General features: G+C 52.4%; 1 protein-coding gene across 1 annotated transcript; it reads left to right on the top strand.

The window, feature by feature from the left end:
- Positions 1–101: 101 nt before the first annotated feature.
- SNUPN (snurportin 1) lies at positions 102–9,093 on the top strand. Its single transcript, XM_032700203.1, has 8 exons — positions 102–268; positions 435–591; positions 1,456–1,560; positions 1,672–1,768; positions 2,631–2,728; positions 3,023–3,100; positions 4,177–4,257; positions 8,002–9,093. The coding sequence occupies exons 1-8, from the start codon at positions 117–119 to the stop codon at positions 8,329–8,331; spliced, it is 1,098 nt and encodes a 365-aa protein (XP_032556094.1). The 5' UTR covers positions 102–116; the 3' UTR covers positions 8,332–9,093.
- Positions 9,094–10,296: the final 1,203 nt, after the last annotated feature.

Here is a 10,296-nt window from a genome sequence, read left to right as displayed (position 1 = left end):
GAGGGGGAAACTGAGGCACGGGGTGAGCGGGCTGCGGGGGGCGCCGGGGCCTCCGCGCCGCGCGGGGGCGCTGCGGGCTCGGCCCGGGCGGAAGCGGCCGGCGCGCGGGTGTTGCCATGGAGGAGCTGAGCGCGGCGCTGGCGGCGGGCGTGGGGCTGGCGGGGCCCTTCAGCCCGGCCGCGCCGCACCCCCGCCTGGCCGCCTACAAGCCCCGCGGCGGCCCCGGGCAGGTCGAGCGCCGGCAGCGCCTCCTCCGCATCCAGAGAGAGTGAGCGCGGGAGCGGGCGAGCGGGCGCCGCCAGGGATGGGGGCGCGGGGGGCGGGCGGGCCGCGTTAGGCCGCCCTAGGGCTGCGTGTGGGGAGGCGGCCCGGTTTGGGTGTGAGGTGCGGTGGGTGACCTGCCTCCCCGCTGGGTTGTTTCTTCGCCCCCCCAGGAGGCGGCTGGACTACGTGAACCATGCCAGGAGGCTGGCGGAGGACGACTGGGCAGGGGTGGAAAGCGAGGGCGAGGAGAAGGATGGGGAGGATGCGGAAGAAGAGGAGATGGACGTGGATGCTGGCAAAAAGTTGCCCAAGCGCTACGCCAATCAGGTGAGGAACCACCTGTGTCCCCATGGCGGGGTGTGGGTGTGAGGCAGGGCCAGGGTGAGGGATGTGGGGTGGTTTGAGGCCACAGTGATGGCCGCTTTGGGGCTGAGAAGAACGTGTCCTGCCTGACTTGGTGCTCAGAGAGAAATTGTGATTCAGTTTGCCTCCAAAACATGCTCAGTTCAAACGGAAAACAAGTGGATATGGGCTGCCTGTGTGCTTTAGTCATTTAGGTTGGAAAAGACCTTGAAGGCCATTGAGTCCAGCCATTAATCCTGCACCACTGCATTCCCCACTTTGGGAGATTTCAGCTCAGCTAGCAGCATTAGTACCCCATTAGGCAGCACTCAGCTAAAGATTTCTGTCTTTCCCCGTCTTTGGGACACCAGGAAAGAAAGGAAAACTCAGCTGGATTTTATCAGCCTGGGTGCTGTATTGGTCCTAAAAGGCACGCAGCCACCTGGGCAATGTTTGAGGAGGTCAGTTTCTGTGGGCTCTTTAATCCTAATATTTTGGAATCTCTAAGCTCTTTCATGTTTTTAAGAATAAAGTGCTGGAGTGGGGACCAAGGTGTGAGGTGGCCAAGCGAGGACTGTGAGCTCTGTTCTGTAGTCTGAAGCTCAGTCAGCAGCTGGGAAGCAAGAGAAAGACTTGAGGAGTGTGTTGGGCAGGTTGAGGTTGATTAGAGAGAGAGAGAGAGGGAAGGAGCCCTTTTGGGGGCGACAAGCAGTGCCAGCTGCCTCTAAAACGCCCAGTGTAGCTGTTGAAGCCAAGTCAAAACCTCCTTGCTTTATCCATGAGTTGTTCGTTGTCCATAACTTCAGGATAGTTGTTACTAACTGATTCTTTTTCCTGGTTTCTCTGCAGCTGATGCTGTCAGAGTGGCTGGTGGATGTACCCTCGGATCTGGAGCAGGAGTGGGTTGTGGTGGTGTGTCCTGTGGGGAAAAGGGCACTCATCGTGGCCTCCAGGGTAAGTGGTAGCAGAGGTGGGGGTCTCACCAGCTGCTAAAGGACCTGGTTTGTGTTTCCAGCCAACATAAAGCTGGCTTGACTGGGTTTTTTCTCTCCTCTTTCCTCACAGGGCACAACAGCAGCTTACACCAAGAGTGGCTTCTGTGTCAACAGGTTCCCATCCCTGCTGCCGGGGGGGAACCGGCACAACTCAGCCAGCGAGAAAGGTACAGGTGTGAGGAGACATTTGGGATAGAGGGAGGGGAGCTGCCTGCTTCTGCCTGGGAATGTGTGTGCTGGCAGGCTCAGTGCTGCTCCTCCAGCTCCCCTGAGCCCCAGAGCTATGCCCTTTTTCATGCTGATAGGTAGTCAACCTCAGGCCTGTCTGTGTCTCTGGAGATAACTAGATGTGGACAAATACCTTTATGCTAGATAAGCACATGGAGTCCCAGAATGGTTTGGATTTGGGAGGGATCTTAAAGGTCATCTTGTTCCACCCCCCTGCCATGGGCAGGAACACCTTCCACTATCCCGGGTTGCTCTAAGGTCCATCCGACCTGGTCTTGAGCACTTCCAGGGATGGGGCAGCCACAGCTTCTCTGGCCTCACCGCCCTCACAGGAAAGAATTTCTTCCTAACATCTAATCTAAAACTGCCTTCTTCCTGTTTAAAACCGTTGCCCTTTGTCCTGCCACATCTTTTAATTAGCCTGATTGACTGACACTCTTAAACCCCAATATCCTCTCTGTCCTCTGAAAGAGACCTGTGTGTGCTGTCATCTTCCTTACTACCTCTTGGAGTTCAGTTTTTTGGCCCAGAAAAAAAGAGGTTTATTGCCTGGCAAATGCCATTTTCTGAAACATGCCCTTGCCTGCTGTGCCTCTGGCTGGTCCCTTTGTAGCCTCATGGGACTCCTCAAGCTCAAGGCTTTTTGCGGTCACGGTTTCTGTTAACAGAAGGGGGTCCCTCTGCACCTGGCAGCCTTACATCAGGGCAGGATTAATGCTGGAGAGCTGTGGCCTGGCATTTGCCAGTTGGGTTAGGCAGAGTCTGGAGCAGGTATGGACCTCACTGTGTTTGTGTGTGCAGTGTACACCATCCTGGACTGTATCTACAACGAGGCCCAGCGAACGTACTATATCCTCGATGTGATGTGCTGGAGAGGACACCCTGTTTATGATTGCCAGGTACTGAATCCCTGCCCTCCCTGTTGTTCCCTGAGATGCTGTGCTCCAGCACTGTATGTAGCTCACTCTGCAAAATGTGGATATTTCTCCCAAGCACCAGCGTCTTTACAGCTTTGGGGCTGCTGGAACTGTGTACACGTTTTGTGGGGGAGTAGCAGGGCTTGGGGTGCTGGTTCTGTAGGTGGAGTCGATTTTGTAAATCTCCCAGGTGAAGGCAGAGGAGTGAAGACACTCAGCAGGTGCTGATGGGTGATGTGTAGTGAATGGTCACTAACTCTCTGTGTCCTTTCACAGACTGACTTCAGATTCTTCTGGCTGTCCTCAAAGATCCAAGAGGAGAAAGGGCTGGGAGAGACAAGCAGGATTAATCCGGTAAGTCCTTTTGTACTGAGAAGGAGGCTGAGGGGTAAGCTCTCCTGTTCAGCAGGCTTCAGCAGTTTCTTTCACAAGCGGAAGCTTTCTTTCTTTTTTTCTTTCTCCTCATGGATCAGGCTTCAAAGTGTACATCTGATGAAATGGGATGCCGTGGTCAGGATGTAAATGGAACCACTGAATATTGTAAATGAGTGCAGTGGGATTTATTTCCCCCATCCAAAGTGCTGAGGGATATCACACTGCAGGGTATCAGCTAACTTCCATGCTGTTTTTAGCTTTCCTTTGAAATGGAATGGAAAACCAGTGTGGTTTCTGCAGGGACAGTGTTGGTTGGCAGCCTGACTACAGCGGGGCTTATTCTTGCAGTCTTGTGGGTTTGTAAAGCTTTAAGCCTTCCCTCTGTTTAAACTGGTCATTGAAGTTGTTCGGATGAATGCCGGATTGCCACCCGGAATCCCTGCTGAGCCAGGATAAAAAGTCTTCCTTCGAAGACTTACATATGGAGGTCAGACCTAGAACCCACAGCAGCTTGGAACGTGATTTTTGGGTACAGACATGAGGGATTTCTCTGCTCAGGCACAGCCAAGCATCTCAGCTCCTGTGAGCTGAGCATCTCAGTGATAAATGGGGCTGACTGCAGTGAAGGTGTCTGTGTTCAGAGAACATCCTGTTCTGACTCCCAACAGGAATATCCAGAAGATAGCTACCTAAATGAAGGGGGGTCGTTTCAGCTTTCATTTCCTGGGTTGAAAGATTGGCTTGGCTGAGCCAGCAGCCTGGAACAGATGTCTGTCTACTTTGCATCCTGCCTGGAGGTCATAATTTTCTCTTTTGGTTAAAAGAACATCACAGGGTCAGCTCTCCTGAAAGGTCCTTCGTGCAGTCTTGGGTGCTTGGGGAAAAAAAGGTATCAGGAGCATGTGGGAGCTGTTCCTCACCCTTTCCCTTTCATGCTGGATCCTGCACTGGGGGAATCCTTCCTTCTTAGCTGCCTCCGCACCGGTGCTGGACTCAGCAACTTGTTTGCCTTTAGACCACACAGTTGCCCCTCTAACCCTCTCTTACTCTTTCAGTACAAATTTGTGGGCCTGCAGAACTTCCCTTGCTCCTCGGACAGCCTGTGTGAGCTGCTGGCTACGGACTTCCCCTTTGAGGTGAGAACACCCAGGTGGGGGCCTGGACCTCAGCCTCCACAACAGCCCTGCTGTGCCTCTGCCAGTGCTGGGAGAGAGGTGCATCCCCTCTGCTTGGGAATTTGCTCTCCCAAAGCTGCAGGAACCTTGCTGAGCTGTGCTGCTGTTTCCCTGTGTGTGGGATGGATGCCTTTATGCCCATGGTTGATCTGTTGCCTTGTCAACAGGTACAGGCCTCATCCAACCACACAGATAAGCAAGAGTTAAACCACGGCATTCCATGTGTTTGTGCTGCCCTTGCTGCAGTTGGCTGGGTCTGAAAAAGTGTTTCGGGATGAGAGTGTTGATAGGGACACTCAGGCTGCCTCCAGAAGCAGCACAACTCACGTTCACATAGCAGTGTGATGGACAGCTGACCATCTTTAGGGCCAAAGTTAGTACTGCCCATGGCTCTGTGTGGCCTTGTGTGGGTTTCCTTAGTCTGGCTGCTTCCATATTCTATGTCCAAGGCACCTGGCTGTTTTCTGGGAAGGAAGGAGAAGGGTGATGTAAGATCCCAATGGTTTCTGAGGGGTTTGGGTCTTCAGAGTCGGTGCCTGAGGTGTACTGGAGCTGGGGGAGGATGGCTGTGACAGAAATGGCTGAACAGGATACCTGTGTTCGCTTCATCAGCTTTAGAAGTAGAATTACAGAATCATACAATATCCTGAGCTGGAAGGGACCCACTAGTATCATCAAAGTCCACCTCCTGGCCCTGCACAGGACAGCCCCAGCAATCCCACAATGTGCCTGAGAGCATTGTCCAAAGGGTCCCCGAGCTCTGGCAAGCTTAGGACCATGACCAGTTCCCTAGGGAGTTTGTTCCATTGCCCAACCACCCTCTGGGGGAAGAATCTGTTCCTCATATCCACCCTAAACCTCACCTGACAAAACTGTTGTGCTATTCTGACCTTTGGGGAAGGGCAAGACAGGCGAATCCATGTGCCACCTCGCTCAGCTCCATGTGGTTGTGAGCAGTGAGTCACAGGCCCTCATGGAATCAGCTCTGGCTGCTTTTGCCTGCCCTGGCTGGCTTCTCACTGGAGGGGAAGAGGATGGAGGAGGCAGTGGCATTCCAGCCCAGTGACAACATCTGGAAGCCAGAAGCTCCTTCAGTGTCTGCTGCAGTTCCTGGGAGTGCCCAGTCTCAGCCCCACACCAGGAACAGCCTCCACAGAGGTTTCTTGTCCTGCAAAGGCAAAAGCCACATGGATGTGATAGTGTCTCTTGTGCTGCCCCATCCCGAGTTAGCCATTAATGTAAGTGCAGGTTTAAATTAAGGGACACTAATTTGTCTGTGAGGGCTGACTTTGCTTGTCAAAGCCAGGACAGCCATCAGAGTGAGTCGGAAAGTCCCAGCCCCTGGCTGGTCTTGCCAGACCCCGCTCTGAACATGGATGGGGGGAGGCATCCCAGCTTTCCTGCAACTGACTTGCTTAATGACAAATCTGAGTGCCTCTATAGAAACAGTCATTCCTGTCTTTCCTGAGTAAAAGCTTCATTCCTTCCTGAGGCATCTGGTCCCAAGAGGAAAGGCTGAGGAGTGTTGCCTCGCTGTGGTCAGAGTGGGAAACTTTTGGGCTACGAAAGAGGCCATTGTGAAACTCTGGAGCAGGAGATGGAGCTGAACGGACTCCAGATGTGTAATCCAGCTGTGATTTGCCCCCCTGGTCTTTTGATACAGTGAGGTGTAACCCCAAGAAGTGAAATGTGGTGTAATTGGCTCAACACAGCCTTAACCCCACTGGAACCACGGTGCTGCTTCTAGGATGAAGGGAGCCGTGGGTCCCTCTGGTTTGCCACAAGAGGGAGCCCAAAAATCCCCCAAAAAAGCTTTGCAGAAAGCAAAATACATCCTGGTTATGGATAGTGAAGGATAACAGAGGTGGTCTTAGGCTTGGGCCCAGCATCTGGTGATCCTGACAGGAATCTCGTGTGTGTGGTGGCAGCAAGGTGGTCAGTGCTTTCAGATTTGGGACTTCAGAGTTAATCTGTAACCTGAGAGTTAGGGCCTGACCCGCTCTATTCAGCAGAATTTTATTCCCCTGAGTTCAGTGGACTTTGGATCAGTTGACTGGCTCTGAATTTCAAGTGGTTTTTGGAGTGGATCTTAAGAGCTACTGTCCTTCTCACAGATCTGAGTAAAACCACGCTCAGGTTTCCACAAAGGCAGGGGAGCCAAAGCCTCTGAGAAACCCCAGTGTGAAGGAATGGGAGGACTGTTAAGCATCTAAAATCTGGAAAGCGTGGCTGTGGAGGGTGAAACCCTGCCAGGCCAGTCTCTCCTCGGGTTCTGTCGTTTAGGGACAGTGTCAGCTCTTGTTCTCATGTGGCTGCTGTCACTGCAGTGACTCAGGGTAGGGACCCAGCCAACAAATTAAATCAACGGGAAGGAATATGGGAGTCACTTAAATCGGGGAAGGGAGAACATGACCTAACTTCACCAGGCTGAACTCCTTTGAATTCTCCATCTTGGGGAAGATATTTGGAACAGTCAGGAAGGCGTTTCCAGGCTCTGATCTTTACCAAAACATTCCTGTGGGTGCTGGAGTATCCCTGGGAGTTGCTCATCAAGTGCCACGCATCCACAGGAATGGGCTGGATATGCTGGGGTGCTGCAGAATCTGGCTCTTCCCAAGAGGCAGGGGGAGGGAAAAGCTTTGCACTTAAGATATCCAGAGGGGTTACACAAGTTCATCATGATGCTTTCTGTTCTAGTTTTATGTTTTCCTAGCAGAGGAATCCCCCTTTTTCTGGGATTATTTTGCAAGATGTTAACAGTGACTGAAAATTGTGGACAGAGTAGTACCAGAAGCTTTACTATCTCTGCCATAGGTTAGCATCCATGGAGCAGAAATGGATATATGCTGCTCTGTGCTGTGCTCAGCCTGGGTGTCTGTTCTGGGGGCTGTAGGCTTGGGGAGGGGCCTGGGAGCAATTCATCCCAAGATGGGCTTTTGTTCTCCTCTCTTCTGCCCACTCAGTCACTCTTCTTCATAGCCAAATGGCTTTTTAAGAGATTTTGAAGCTGAGCTAAGAGGAGCACCACCTTCAGTGTTAGTCAGCCTGACAACAAGATCCAGCCTCACAGAGCACACCCTGGGAAGCAAAGGAAGAGGGGGAATGAGAATCCCTGAGCATGGCAGGAAAGTGGGGGAAATGTCAGACAGCTGCAGCACTGCAGAGTGTGGAAATAGCAGCACAAGAGTTAAGCCTAAATCTTCAAAGTCCTGAGTGCCCTTAACTGTCATTGATTGCTGGAGAAGTTCTCTCCTGGGAAACATTAAGAATTTTATTGGCATACACCAGTTAAAAGAGCTGTTAGGAATCGGGGCTCCTTGGCATCATGCACTTGGACTAATTACTTTCCAAATGTATTATTTAAAATAACCCTAATCCAGTAAAGTGGGCTGCCTCATTCAGAAACCCGCTGGCTTTTCTGCAGAGCGGGATGAGAGCATCCAGAGGATGCTGCTCTGTGCCGACAGCGGGCTGGAATTGTTTGCCTTTGACAATTTAAAGCCACCTGGGAGTCGCTGATCTTTCAGGGCAGGAGCTCTGCAGGTTTCTTCTTTCCCTTCCGCTGTTTATTGCACTGCTCGGGGAAAAATGATCCAGCTGTTGGTTTTGGCCTGCAAATGGAGAGCAGAGCTGTCGTCTGGCGCCCGGTCATCCACCTGCGGGAGCCTCAGCTCTGCCCTTTCATTCACTCTCTCCTGTCCGCAGGTTGACGGGCTGCTCTTCTATCACAGGCAAACCCACTACACCCCCGGCAGCACCCCACTGGTGGGCTGGCTCCGGCCCTACATGGTCCCTGAAATCCTGGGGCTCACCGTGCCCTCCACCGCGCTCACGGCCAAACCGAACTATGCCGGGCGGCAGCTCCAGCAGATCATCGAGAGCAAAAGGAGCAAAAAGCTGACGGTGGAAAAGGGCGACCCGAGCAGCGTGGCGGCTGCGAACAACGGACATTACGAGCTGGAACACTTGTCTACCCCTCAGCCAGAAAAGTCTCTGGAGGGCCAGGACGGAGCAGTGAGCCAAATGGAGAGTTAAGATGCTGGGGCAGGCCAACGGGGGAGGGAGCAGGGAAAAGGCTCCCTGCCTCATGCTCCTGAGAGGGGGCAAAGTAATGATGATAGGATAGCTTTGTTTCAAGGGCATGACAGTGGAATATCTTGCCCCAAGGGCTGTGGTTTTTTGGTGGGTTTTGTTGTTGTTGTTGTTGTTTTTTATTTTTTTTTAGGGTTGAGGGTTTTTGTTGTTTTGTTTTTTTTTTTTTTGCCAAGGCTTCTGTGAGTCCTTAACAGGATTGTCTGGTTCTCTGCTAAGGCAGTCGTGCGTTGGGACACGCTGCAGGGATACAGTTCAGCTCCTGACCCTGCTTCTCCTGAAGCCCTGGCAAAGCTCCAGCATAGGAACAGTGCTCGGACCTCTGAGGTGCAGGTGCTGCTCATGACCCCAAGTAGCAGCCCCACCTTCCTGACCCCAGAAATGGGGGCTTCTCGGCCTTTGATCCACCTGTTTTCTGAGGCCTTCGCAATGAAAGTTTTGGGGTCAATCTGCTTCTTACTAGCAAAAAGTTGGCATGAGCTTCTGTAAATCCAGAGGGTGGACTTTCCACACCCACATGTTCTTAGGACAATCTAAATTTTCCTTGCATCGCAGCAGGACCTGCCTTGGAGCAGGGCTTTGTGCACAGTGAGTGCAGCAGAAGCCTCTCTCTCCTCAAGGCTTTTCTCAGTGGGGGGAGGAAGGAATGGCTTCGCTCTGAAAAACACTACCATTGATCGTGCCAAATAAAAGGTTTCTCAGAAAGACAAATTCTTGAGCGTCTTCCTGCTACCTAAGGGTGGATGCGTGCTGTGCCTCCCAAATAGGGATTGAAAAAATCAGTTCCAGCGCTGACTGGAGCAGAGGAAACGCTTATGTGGGTTTGATTCTCTGCACACTGAGTTAGTTTAGTCCCTTCTGTCCCTCTCACCCCAGCCCAATACCACTTTTTTTAAGCACTGGCTGCTCCTTCTGGCTTTAAGAGGATGAAATGATTGTTCTCACTGTGGCCAGGTTGATTTTCAGAGGGAGATTAAAAGGGGAGATGAAACATCAGGCTAAAGGCGGTATTGGGGACTTTCCTCCCAGCTCTCTAGGGAAATGCCCCTGGAGGAGATAGGGAGAGTGGGGATGACCACCCGCAGATAGTGGGGGCACTTGTATCCTGCCCTCACATCCCCACTTTTTCCCAGAAAAAGGCTGATTCTGTGCCAAGCATGTGGGCTGCGTGCAACCATCTGGCTGTGCAGCCACTATTGATTACACCAGCGGGCAGCAGGAACTGTCCTGGATGCAGGGGGGCTTCCCCGGGAGGGAAGCGGCACCCTTGGCTCTGCAGTGTTTGGAGCTGTCTCTTTCAAACAGCTGCTTATTTTATAATGTTCAGTATTATTTTTGTAGCATGTGAAACAGCTGGCTCAGGGAAAGATGATAGACACCTGGACTGCCTTATCCCCCCATCCCTCAAAGGTTCCCACCTTCAGCCTCTCTGGTTGGCAGAGATCTGCAGGGAGAGTGCTGAACAGGAGACTGCACCCGGCCTCCTGTCAGCACAGTTTCCCTTCCGTCAGGCAATTAAACCCGGAGGTGGGCATCTGGATGGAAGATTTGTGCTTCCCTTAAGGCAGAGAAAGCTGCACTCAGGTTACTGCCCCCCAGCAGCCTTCCAAGGTCCTCCGGCCAAGGGAAGGAGAGGAAATACAGCCAAATAGGGGCTGTGTGCTCTGATGGATGGAGGAGAACAAGAGGGAAGCGACTGCAGCTCTCCGCTGGCTCCAGATGATGCCTCATAGTTTCTCTTTTAAAAGCATGAGCTGGGCTGGTGAAATAAATATTTGCATTACAATTCCTGTTGGGAACCAAAGGCTGTGTTTGGAGAGAGGGTGTCAAACGGAAGTCAGCGGGGCCAGTGCAGTCTGATGCTGTGACTGTTCTGTTTGCTGGGTGTGACCCCGTTCCCAGCTGGAA

The sequence above is a fragment of the Chiroxiphia lanceolata genome, chromosome 12, assembly GCF_009829145.1.
Source record: "Chiroxiphia lanceolata isolate bChiLan1 chromosome 12, bChiLan1.pri, whole genome shotgun sequence".
Classification (NCBI taxonomy): Eukaryota; Metazoa; Chordata; class Aves; order Passeriformes; family Pipridae; genus Chiroxiphia; species Chiroxiphia lanceolata.
This window is presented reverse-complemented; position numbering and strand designations above follow the sequence as displayed.

What these genes read in the sequence shown, in the direction of transcription:
- SNUPN (XM_032700203.1), top strand. Translation starts at nt 117, where the DNA reads ATGGAGGAGCTGAGCGCGGCGCTGGCGGCGGGCGTGGGGCTGGCGGGG. An exon ending in CCAAGCGCTACGCCAATCAG is followed by an intron (nt 592 to 1,455) that starts GTGAGGAACCAC and finishes GTTTCTCTGCAG; the next exon opens with CTGATGCTGTCAGAGTGGCT. An exon ending in ACCCTGTTTATGATTGCCAG is followed by an intron (nt 2,729 to 3,022) that starts GTACTGAATCCC and finishes GTCCTTTCACAG; the next exon opens with ACTGACTTCAGATTCTTCTG.